Source organism: Chelonia mydas, chromosome 6 (assembly GCF_015237465.2).
Source record: "Chelonia mydas isolate rCheMyd1 chromosome 6, rCheMyd1.pri.v2, whole genome shotgun sequence".
Taxonomy (NCBI): Eukaryota; Metazoa; Chordata; order Testudines; family Cheloniidae; genus Chelonia; species Chelonia mydas.
In genome coordinates this window covers 1160908-1171222 of record NC_051246.2, presented here as the reverse complement: position 1 = coordinate 1171222, position 10315 = coordinate 1160908, and the positions used below count along the sequence as shown (strand labels likewise).

Here is a 10315-nt window from a genome sequence, read left to right as displayed (position 1 = left end):
GGCCAGCTGCCCTGCGTGCTGGGGGTTCGCGAGCTTTTTGTCCACCAGCCACAGCCTCAGGTCGGAAGGGCACTGTTCATACAGGTGCTCCAGTACGAACAGGTCAAGCAGGTCCTCTTTAGTTTGGGCCCCCGCTGTCCACTTGCGGGCATATCCCTGCATCCGGTTGACCAGTTGTAGGTAGGTGACCTCAGGCGTTTTACGCTGACCCCGGAACCTTCTCCGGTACATCTCGGGGGTCAGCCCAAACTCACGGAGCAGGGCCTGTTTGAACAGTTCGTAGTCCCCTGCCTCCGCCCCTGTCATTCGGCTGTAGACCTCCACGGCTTTGGGGTCCAGTAAGGGGGTGAGGAACTGGAGCCTGTCTGCAGGGTCAACCCTGTGCATCTCGCAGGCATTCTCAAAGGCCGTCAGGAAGCTATCGATGTCCTCCCCCTCCTTCCGCTGGGCCAGGAAGCACTTATCAAAGCTCCTTGCAGTCTTGGGTCCCCCCTCACTCCCCGCAGCCGGGGCCCCACTGCTCCTCAGCCTGGCCAGCTCCAGCTCATGCTGCCTTTGTTTCTCCTTCTCCTGACGCTCCCTCTCCTTCTCCTGACGCTCCCTCTCCTTCTCCTCCTGCTCATGTTGACGTTGTTTCTCCTTCTCCTCCTGCTCACGTTGACGCTCCCTCTCCTTCTCCTGACGCTCCCTCTCCTTCTCCTGACGCTCCCTCTCCTTCTCCTCCTGCTCATGTTGACGTTGTTTCTCCTCATGTTGACGTTGTTTTTCATGATCCTCCAGCTCCCTCATTTTCCTCTCCCTCTCCCATTCCAGCCGCACCCGCTCCAGGGACGGGGAGCTCCGCCGGGAGGATCCCCTGCTGGCTGCCGGGGTCAGGGGGCCCTCGGTATTCGCTGGGCTTCCCACAACCCCTCCCCCAGGCATAGGTAGGGAGGGTCTCGGGGTGTCCTGGGCAGCAGTCTGACCCCTCCCAGCCTGGTCAGGCCCCAGGGCCCACGCTGCATCCCCCGGGCGGCTTCCCTCAGGGACAGGGATCGGGTCATCCAAGCGATCCCTCTCCTCCAGCTGGGCAATCAGCTGTTCCTTGGTGGACCTCCCGATGCGCAGCCCCCTCTGCCTGCACAGCTCCACCAGGTCGCTCTTAAGGCGTTTAGCGTCCATCTCCCGGCTGGCCACTCGCAGGCCGGGCAGCTGTCCACGGTTTCCAGGAAAAGCCCCTCGTGTGCCAGTCCTTCTTGAGGTCACCACCTCTTTGCCAGGGTCGAGCTGCAGACTCCTCCGCCCCTGGGACCGCTCGCTGCAATCCCCCGGGGGACCCTGTTACTGCAAAAGTCCTTCTCTCTGGTCACACACTCCCAGGGGTTAACCGCCCCCTGAAACCGTCTCTCTCTGAATCTTCAGCACACCTGGTCCCCGTCAATCCCCCTTCGTTTTACTGTTCCCCAGTCACTTACTGCAGGAAGCGGCGTCCACGGGGTGCAGTAGATCCCACCGCTACCACCAGTTGTCACAGAGTGTGGGGGAGTCCAGGCCCTGCACCCCTCTTCCTGGGATTCACTGAGACTCTCAGCCAGCCAGTAAAACAGAAGGTTTATTGGACAACAGGAACACAGTCCAAAACAGAGCTTGTGGGTACACCCAGGACCCCTCAGTCAAGTCCTTCTGGGGGAGCAGGGAGCTCAGACCCCAGCCCTGGGGTTCCCTGTGTTCCTCCACCCAGCCCCAACCTGAAACTAAACCCACCCAGCAGGTTCCCTGCTGCAGCCTCCGTCCACATTCCCGGGCAGAGGTGTCACCCCCTCCTGGCTCAGGTGACAGGCTCTCAGGTCTCCCCTCCCCAGGGCACAGTCCCAGGGCAACACTCCCCCGTCCCGGCTGCGTCACATCCTCACAGGCGGTGAACTCCCAGCCAAGCTGGGCGCAAGTTCGAGACAGGAAGTGCCAGAGATGCTGGAGCCCTGGCGGACCGAAGGCGACCGAAGGGAGGGGCCTGAACTGGGAGCAGGCCAGGACGCCTGGGTCCCCGCAGGGCTCTGAGGACAGGGTACCCCCCTCCGAGCCCCTCCCCAGCCACAGAAGCCGTTTCCATCACGTCAGTCGCGCTGGCGGCCCGGGGCAGGAAACGCTGCGTCACGCCATCGACCACATCCCCCCCCAGCCGCGCCCGGCTCCCGACGCGGCCCCGGCCAGCCATGGGGCACCGCCCGGCCCAGCCCGCGGGCCCTCGCCACTCCCCACGAGCCGCTCGCACACCGGGCACCCACCGCTCCCGGCCCTGACGTGAGTAGCCCATGGCCCATCCCCCGCTTCGGAGCCGGCGGCCCCCCCAGAGGGGACAGGCCCCGCGTCCCAACCCCCGCACCCCCGAGTCCCCTGCCCTGGGGCCAGATCAGAGCCGGGCCCCCCCGCCCCAGAGGGGACAGGCCCCCCATCCCATCCCCCACACCCCCGAGTCCCCTGCCCTGGGGCCAGATCAGAGCCGGGCCCCCCCGCCCCAGAGGGGACAGGCCCCGCGTCCCATCCCCCGCACCCCCGAGTCCCCTGCCCTGGGGCCAGATCAGAGCCGGGCCCCCCCGCCCCAGAGGGGACAGGCCCCGCGTCCCATCCCCCACACCCCCGAGTCCCCTGCCCTGGGGCCAGATCAGAGCCGGGCCCCCCCCGCCAGAGGGGACAGGCCCCGTGTCCCATCCCCCGCACCCCCGAGTCCCCTGCCCTGGGGCTAGATCAGAGCCGGGCCCCCCCCCCCGAGGGGACAGGCCCCCCATCCCATCCCCCGCACCCCCGAGTCCCCTGCCCTGGGGCCAGATCAGAGCCGGGCCCCCCCCGCCAGAGGGGACAGGCCCCGTGTCCCATCCCCCGCACCCCCGAGTCCCCTGCCCTGGCGCCAGATCAGAGCCGGGCCCCCCCGCCCCAGAGGGGACAGGCCCCGCGTCCCATCCCCCGCACCCCCGAGTCCCCTGCCCTGGGGATCAGAGCCGCCCCCCCCCAGAGGGGACAGGCCCCGCGTCCCATCCCCCGCACCCCCGAGTCCCCTGCCCTGGGGCCAGATCAGAGCCGGGCCCCCCCCCCCCCCAAAGAGGGGACAGGCCCCGCGTCCCATCCCCCGCACCCCCGAGTCCCCTGCCCTGGGGCCAGATCAGAGCCGGGCCCCCCCCCAGAGGGGACAGGCCCTGGGTCCCCCCCCCCACCCGCAGCCAGTCCTGGGTCAGAGCTGGGACCTCCCCCCCCCCCGCATGAACCCCCATGTATCTCCCCATCTCTCTCTCTCTCTCTCTCTGCAGCCGATCGCCGACGATGCCCCCGTCTCTGCCCCCCGCCCCCCCCGCTCCCGCCCCCTTCGCCGCCCCCCGCCCCGCCCTGCGCCCCCTGCCTGGCGGCCATGCTGGCGCTGGCCGGGGTGGCCGGCCTCTTCGCGGTGCTCTCGGCCCTGCTGGGCGAGCGGCTCTTCCGGGCCGCCCGGGCCCGGGGGGTGCCCAGCGTGTGGCGCCGGGGCGGGGCGCTGTGGATCGAGCCGGCGGCCCCGCCCCAGCCGGACGGAGCCCCCCCGGCGGAGGCGGGCGAGCTGTGGATCCCGCGCCCCACGCCCGGCGCCGAGGACTGGTACCGGGGGCCGGCCGGCAGCACCGCGGCCTTGTGGGACGCCGAGGCGCCGGCCTGGGGGGCCCAGCCCCACGTCACCCTGCAGGACATCTCCGACTTCTTCCGGCGAGGAGGGGGCGGCCTGGGGAGGGGGCTGTGAGCACCGGCACGGGGGGGGGGTTGCCTCCTCATGCCCCCCCCCGTGGCCCCCAGAAGCAGCATTCGCCCCATGGATGGTGGGGCTGAGCTGAGATTTTGGGGGGACACCTTGAAAACTCTGGGGCGCCCCAAAAGCCCGCTGAGGACCCCCCCCCCCATTGTCCCCTGGCACGGGGCTCTGTTTGCCCCATCCACTGTTACTTCTCTCCTGCCAGGGGGCTCAGCCGGGCCTGCACCCCCCTGACCTCCCCCACCCGCCATGGGGCACAGAGGAGCCGCTCTGTGAGACACTGGGAATTTCGGCCAGCGGCCGGTTCACGGGGCTACGGACAAGTGCAGAAGTGGCCGAAGCTCCTGGCTCCGTTAACAACCCCTGGGGGGGGCGGGGGGCTCTGTGTGTCCCCCATTCACCCCCCGCCTGGTTTGCAGCGGCTGCCCAGAGCACGGCCTGGGGGCTTGGCCGGGCCCGATGTTCGGTGGCCGGCGTGTGGCACAAACGGGCCGGCACCGACTCGCGCAATAAAGAGTCTCAATGTTGACTGGACGGCTGGGTCTGAGATTTGTGCCAAGACACAAACCCTGTCCCCGGGGGGAGAGGCCCCCTGCCCCATTCCCTCCCCTCCCCGAGCCGGTCAGTCCCCTGACCCGGGGCCGGATGGGAGCCGGCGCCCCCTAGAGGGGACAGGCCCCCTGCCCCATTCCCTCCCCTCCCCGAGCCGGTCAGTCCCCTGACCCGGGGCCGGATGGGAGCCGGCGCCCCCTAGAGGGGACAGGCCCCCTGCCCCATTCCCTGCCCCCCCCGAGCCAGCCGGTCCCCTGACCCGGGGCCGGATGGGAGCCAGCGCCCCCTAGAGGGGACAGGCCCCTGCCCCATTCCCTGCCCCCCCCGAGCCGGTCAGTCCCCTGACCCGGGGCCGGATGGGAACCGGCGCCCCCTAGGGGGGACAGGCCCCATGTCCCGTTGCCCATTCAACAGCCCCCCTATTTCCTCTCCCAAAGACCCCACCCCACTCCCAGCCGACTCCTCTGAATTTCTGGGCCCAAATCCCCGCAGGTCCCTTTTCTGCCACCCCCCTTCCACCCACTCCCCAAATAGGGAACTGAGCTCATCATTTCTCTCATAGCTGCTCCAGGGCCCCACTTCCTTCCAGGTCTTTCACCATTTCCTCTCCTCCTCTTCACTCTTTCTCGTTCACTCGTTCCTGCACAGTCCTGCAGCAGAGGAGCTGCCACGTGCTGGTCCTGGGCTCAGACCCCCCCACACACACCCCAGCCCCAGCTGCAGCTACGAGCTGGCCCCAGCTCTCCAGCCACAAGGTATGATGGGGGCAACTGGTGTGTGCGGTGGGATCAGTTAGAGAAAGAGCTCGCTGTGTGGGAATGTGGGGGGGAGGAATTAGAGTGGGGGGTTAGGCAGGGGACTGGTAGTTGGCTACATAGCAATGGGCTGCAGGTCAGGAGTGAGGGGCACTGGCAGGGCTGCGGGGGGGGCAAGGCTGGGCTGGCAGGGGGCTGCGGGTCGGGAGTGAGGGGCACCGGCAGGGCGGGGCTAGCGGGGGGCTGCGGGTCGGCAGTGAGGGTACCGGCAGGGCGGGGGGGCTGCGGGTCGGGAGTGAGGGGCACCGGCAGGGCTGGGGGGGGCTGTGGGTCGGGAGTGAGGGGCACCGGCAGGGCGGGGGGCTGCGGGTCAGGAGTGAGGGGCACCGGCAGGGCTGGGGGCTGCGGGTCGGGAGTGAGCGGCACCGGCAGGGCGGGGGGCTGCAGGTCGGGAGTGAGGGGCACCGGCAGGGCGGGGGGCTGCAGGTCGGGAGTGAGGGGCACCGGCAGGGCGGGGGGCTGCAGGTCGGGAGTGAGGGGCACCGGCAGGGCTGGGGCAGGAGCCCAGGGCTCGGCGCCAGCTGGGTGGGGCCGGCTGTTCTGGAAACTGTCGGGCTCTTTCCGAGGTTTCTGTGGTGTGGGTCGGGCGCTGATATTTCAGCAGGTGCAGCCCAGCCGTTGGGTGAGCTGGGGGCAGGGTGGAAAATTCGGGGGGGCATTTTGGGGCATCAGCCCCATAGGGTGAAATTCACTTGGCTCCCCCCCCCACACACACACACACACGCACCCGGCACAGCCCTGCCGGTGCCCCTCACTCCCGACCCGCAGCCCCCTGCCAGGCCCGCCCTGCCCCCCCCCAGCTCTGCCGGTGCCCTCACTCCCGACCCGCAGCCCCCTGCTAGCCCAGCCCTGCCCCCCCAGCCCTGCCGGTGCCCCTCACTCCCGACCCGCAGCCCCCTGCCAGCCCCGCCCTGCCCCCCCCCAGCTCTGCCGGTGCCCCTCACTCCCGACCCCCAGCCCCCTGCCAGCCCAGCCCTGCCCCCCCAGCTCTGCTGGTGCCCCTCACTCCCGACCCGCAGCCCCCTGCCAGCCCCGCCCTGCCCCCCCCAGCTCTGCCGGTGCCCCTCACTCCCGACCCGCAGCCCCCTGCCAGCCCAGCCCTGCCCCCCTCACTCTGCCGGTGCCCCTCACTCCCGACCCGCAGCCCCCTGCCAGCCCAGCCCTGCCCCCCTCACTCTGCCGGTGCCCCTCACTCCCGACCCGCAGCCCCCTGCCAGCCCAGCCCTGCCCCCCCCAGCTCTGCCGGTGCCCCTCACTCCCGACCCGCAGCCCCCTGCCAGCCCCGCCCTGCCCCCCCCCAGCTCTGCCGGTGCCCCTCACTCCCGACCCGCAGCCCCCTGCCAGCCCCGCCCTGCCCCCCAGCTCTGCCGGTGGTGCTCTCTGCATCTGGGGGGTTTCAGTTCTGCCTTTTATGTTTCATTCTAAATCTGGCTCGAGGTGCAGCCTGGGATAAATACGGACCCAAGAAATTGGAGGGACGCTCCCCAGCGCTCCCCGCTGGGAGAGGCCCTTAAACTCGCCCACTTTCTCTTCCACTCCCAGGCTGGTGTGTGTCCGTCCGGCGCGTCTTCGGGCCCCTCTCTGCTCCGGACCCGTCCCTTGAGCCCTGGCGCAGGACACCATGGCGGTATCGGGGGCCTGGCCCCAGCCGAAAATCCCGGCTACGCTCCTGCTTCTCCTGGTAGCTGCAGCCTGTGCAGAGACGGCACCCGAAAGGAAGGGGAACGACAGCTCAGCCACCCATGAGACAAGGCAGCTGGAAACTGCCTCGCCTTCGGCCGCATTCGCCAGCCACAGCCCCGGCCTCTCTGCCGAATTAGCCAGCCACAGCCCCGGCCCCTCTGCCGAATTAGCCAGCCACAGCCCCGGCCCCTCTGCCGAATTAGCCAGCAACGGCACCGGCCCCTCTGCCAAATTTGCCGTGCATCCACTCACCACGGCACAGCTGATAACGCCCACCACCCCGACGCTGGCAACGGAGGAGCCGGTTGGCTCGGTGTCTCCATCTGCCCTTCCCGCTGTGGAGGCCACCGTGTCATCTGGCCCAGCCGGGGCGACGGCAGCGGGTGGAGAAAAGTCCGACATGTATCTGAATCGAGAAGAACTGAAGGGGCAAGTGGGCACGGTACCAGGGAGCCCAAGTCCGCGGCAGGAGAACCAGACAGTGCCAGGCAGGAGCGGGCAGAGCAAGAGCGCCCCCACGGAGCCCGCCAAGCCAGAGGACGCCGATCGGGGCGGACACAACCGGACCGTGCCAGCCAGCCCCGACAGGACCGGACACAACCGGACCGTGCCAGCCAGCCCCGACAGGACCGGACACAACCGGACCGTGCCAGCCAGCGCCGATCGGGGCGGACACAACCGGACCGTGCCAGCCAGCCCCGACAGGACCGGACACAACCGGACCGTGCCAGCCAGCCCCGACAGGACCATACCAGCCAGCGCCGATCCGACCGGCCACAACCGGACCGTGCCAGCCAGCCCCGACAGGACCATACCAGCCAGCGCCGATCCGACCGGACACCCCGGGGAGGACCAGACCACCCCCAAACTCTCACCCTCTGCCCTACCCTCCACCCCGCCTGTCAAGAATCAGGAGCCCGAGTTCAAGGCCTTGATTACGACGCCAGCCGCTCCAGCCCCCATCCCGCACCCGGTGCCCGTGGGCCTGGTCGTGCCGCTCGTCATCGTGGCCGTCCTGCTGCTGGCCCTGCTCCTCCTGGTGCTGCATTGTCGGCGCCAGAGTCGCTCCGGCTCCACCAGCTTCAGCACCGGGCGGGCGGGGCCCAGCGCGTGGGCGGGGCCGGTGAGCCTGCCGGAGGAGCGGGGCGAGGGGCAGGCCGGGGACGGGGGGCAGCCGGCCGGGCCGGGCGAAGCCAGGCGGCCCACGCTCACCACGTTCTTCGGGAAGCGCCACTCCCGGGTGTCCTCGGTGGCCATGGAGGACGTGGCCAGGGCGAAGGGCGAGGGGCCCCTTTCGGAGCCCCTGCTGGCCGCGGGGGAGCAGGGGAGCGAGCCCGCGACACAGGGGGCAGGGGAAGCCAATGGGACAGTGCCCGTGATGCCCGGACCCCCCTCGCCCCCCCCGGACCCCCCTGCCAACGGGGAATTCCCCCTGCCCCCCCCCATGGAGCAGGAAGCCATGCCCCCTGTGTAAGCCCCACCCCCAATCGCCTGCCCCGCCCACGGCGCCCCCCTGCTGGAATAGCCAGGAGCTCCCCCCACAGCCAGCATCCCCCCCTCCTCCCCACAGCGCCCCCTGCTGGGCGAGGCCAGGCTGGAGTAGCCGGGAGCTCCCCCCACAGCTGGCATCCCCCCTCCTCCCCACAGCGCCCCCTGCTGGGCAAGGCCAGGCTGGAGTAGCCGGGAGCTCCCCCCACAGCCGGCATCCCCCCTCCTCCCCACAGCACCCCCTGCTGGGCGAGGCCGGGGCTGGAATAGCCTGGAGCTCCCCCCACAGCCAGCACCCTGCCCCCTCCCCACAGCACCCCCTGCTGGGCGAGGCCGGGGCTGTTTCCGTCTGCCCACCCAGACAATGGCGGATTCCTTGTCTCTCTTGCTCAAGTCTTTCTTTGTTTCTTTTGCAAGATTTTCTGCTGTCCCTAGCCACAAATTTCCTGTTTATGATTCACTCTTTGAGTCCATTTGAATTCAGAGTGAAGGGTTTAGGGTGTGAACAGAATAGAACCCAGGAGTCCTGGCTCCCAGCCCCACCCCCCTCCCATCCCCTGGTGTAACCCACAAGACGGCGCTCCCCTCCCGGAGCGGGAATAGAAACCAGCAGGGCAGCCCGGGAGTGGAGCTGGGGGGGCCCAGGGCCGGGCTCGCGGGGGGCTGCGGGTCGGGAGTGAGGGGCACCGGCAGAGCTGGGGGTGTGATTGTGGTTCAGGGCAGGATGCTCATGTCTCTTGGCTCGTCACAATTTCCTTTTGACTCACTCTGAGGACTTGGGTAATTAACGGCTGAATTTGCTACAGGAAGGATGGCTCTGTGGGTGCCCCTCACTCCCGACCCGCAGCCCCCTGCCATCCCAGCCCTCACCCCCCAGCTCTGCCGGTGCCCCCCGCTCCCGACCCGCAGCCCCCTGCCATCCCAGCCCTCACCCCCCAGCTCTGCCGGTGCCCCCCGCTCCCGACCCGCAGCCCCCGGCTAGCCCAGCCCTGGGCTCCCCCGAGCTCTGCTCGGTCCCTGGGACACTTGCCTGTACATTTGATAGCACTTGGGAGGAGCTGCTCCCATTTCTGCAGAGTTTTATATTTTTGTGTATTTAATAAAGCGGTTTGTAGCTCCGTCACCGGCTGAGAGGGGAATTGTAACAGCAAAAGGCAACTGTCCAACGTTGGAGATTCACAGGGTCTAGGGCTAGAAGGGGACCCCGGGGAGCATCCGCTCCGGCCACAGGACGCCCCACATTAATGCCGGGGGAGCTCGGGCAGGGCAGTTCGAGAACGGCCCCCGCTGGGCGAACGCACCGCAGCCTGGGTGGGCTGTTCCCGCTGTGATATGGGGGTCGCTTGGCGGGAGTGGGCCCGGGGAGCTGCGTCCGGGACACGAGCGGCATGGGCACCTCCGCAGGGATGCCATGCGGGCGCTAGGCCGGGGGGGTCCCCATGACAGCCCCGGGATGTGGCTCAGGGGATGGGGTGTTCGGGGGCTTTCCCTTCACCCCCTGCCCTGGTTCTTCTCACGCAGACAGAGCAGAAGAGCAGAAGTCCGGCGCGCAGCCAAGGTGCTGTTTAGTGGGGTTAGTTCCAAGCAAACAAACCCAGAGGTCTCCACGCCGGCAGAGTCTGTTCCCCAGCGTCCCCCTTCCCGGCTCCGACACTGCCGAGCGTTTACCCCGCGTCCCCCTTCCCGGCCCCGACACTGCTGAGCGTTTACCCCGCGCCCCCCTTCCCGGCCCCGACACTGCCGAGCGGTTACCCCGCGTCCCCCTTCCCGGCTCCGACACTGCCGAGCGTTTACCCCGCGTCCCCCTTCCCGGCTCCGACACTGCCGAGCGGTTACCCCGCGTTCCCCTTCCTGGCCCCGACACTGCCGAGCGGTTACCCCGCGCCCCCCTTCCCGGCTCCGACACTGCCGAGCGGTTACCCCGCGCCCCCCTTCCCGGCTCCGACACTGCCGAGCGTTTACCCCGCGTCCCCCTTCCCGGCCCCGACACTGCCGAGCGGTTACCCCGCACCCCCCTTCCCGGCCCTGA

At 69.4% G+C, this 10315-nt stretch overlaps 2 protein-coding genes across 10 annotated transcripts; both read left to right on the top strand.

Annotated features, from left to right (window-relative positions):
• Positions 1-1947: 1947 nt before the first annotated feature.
• Positions 1948-4277, top strand: C6H16orf54 (chromosome 6 C16orf54 homolog). Its single transcript, XM_043548224.1, has 2 exons — positions 1948-2005; positions 3282-4277. The coding sequence occupies exons 1-2, from the start codon at positions 1948-1950 to the stop codon at positions 3737-3739; spliced, it is 516 nt and encodes a 171-aa protein (XP_043404159.1). The 3' UTR covers positions 3740-4277.
• A 237-nt stretch (positions 4278-4514) lies between these two features.
• SPN (sialophorin) lies at positions 4515-9232 on the top strand. Of its 9 annotated transcripts, none has more exons than XM_043549257.1 (3): positions 4515-5055; positions 6658-6901; positions 6935-9232. In XM_043549257.1, exons 2-3 carry the CDS (start codon positions 6737-6739, stop codon positions 8270-8272), a joined length of 1503 nt encoding a protein of 500 aa, XP_043405192.1. In that variant the 5' UTR covers positions 4515-5055; positions 6658-6736; the 3' UTR covers positions 8273-9232. The 9 variants fall into 9 exon arrangements, with proteins under 9 accessions (XP_043405192.1, XP_043405195.1, XP_043405194.1 ...); XM_043549260.1 differs by having other exon boundaries at positions 6658-6921; positions 6988-9232; XM_043549259.1 differs by having other exon boundaries at positions 6658-6967; positions 7034-9232.
• The last annotated feature ends 1083 nt before the right edge of the window (positions 9233-10315 follow it).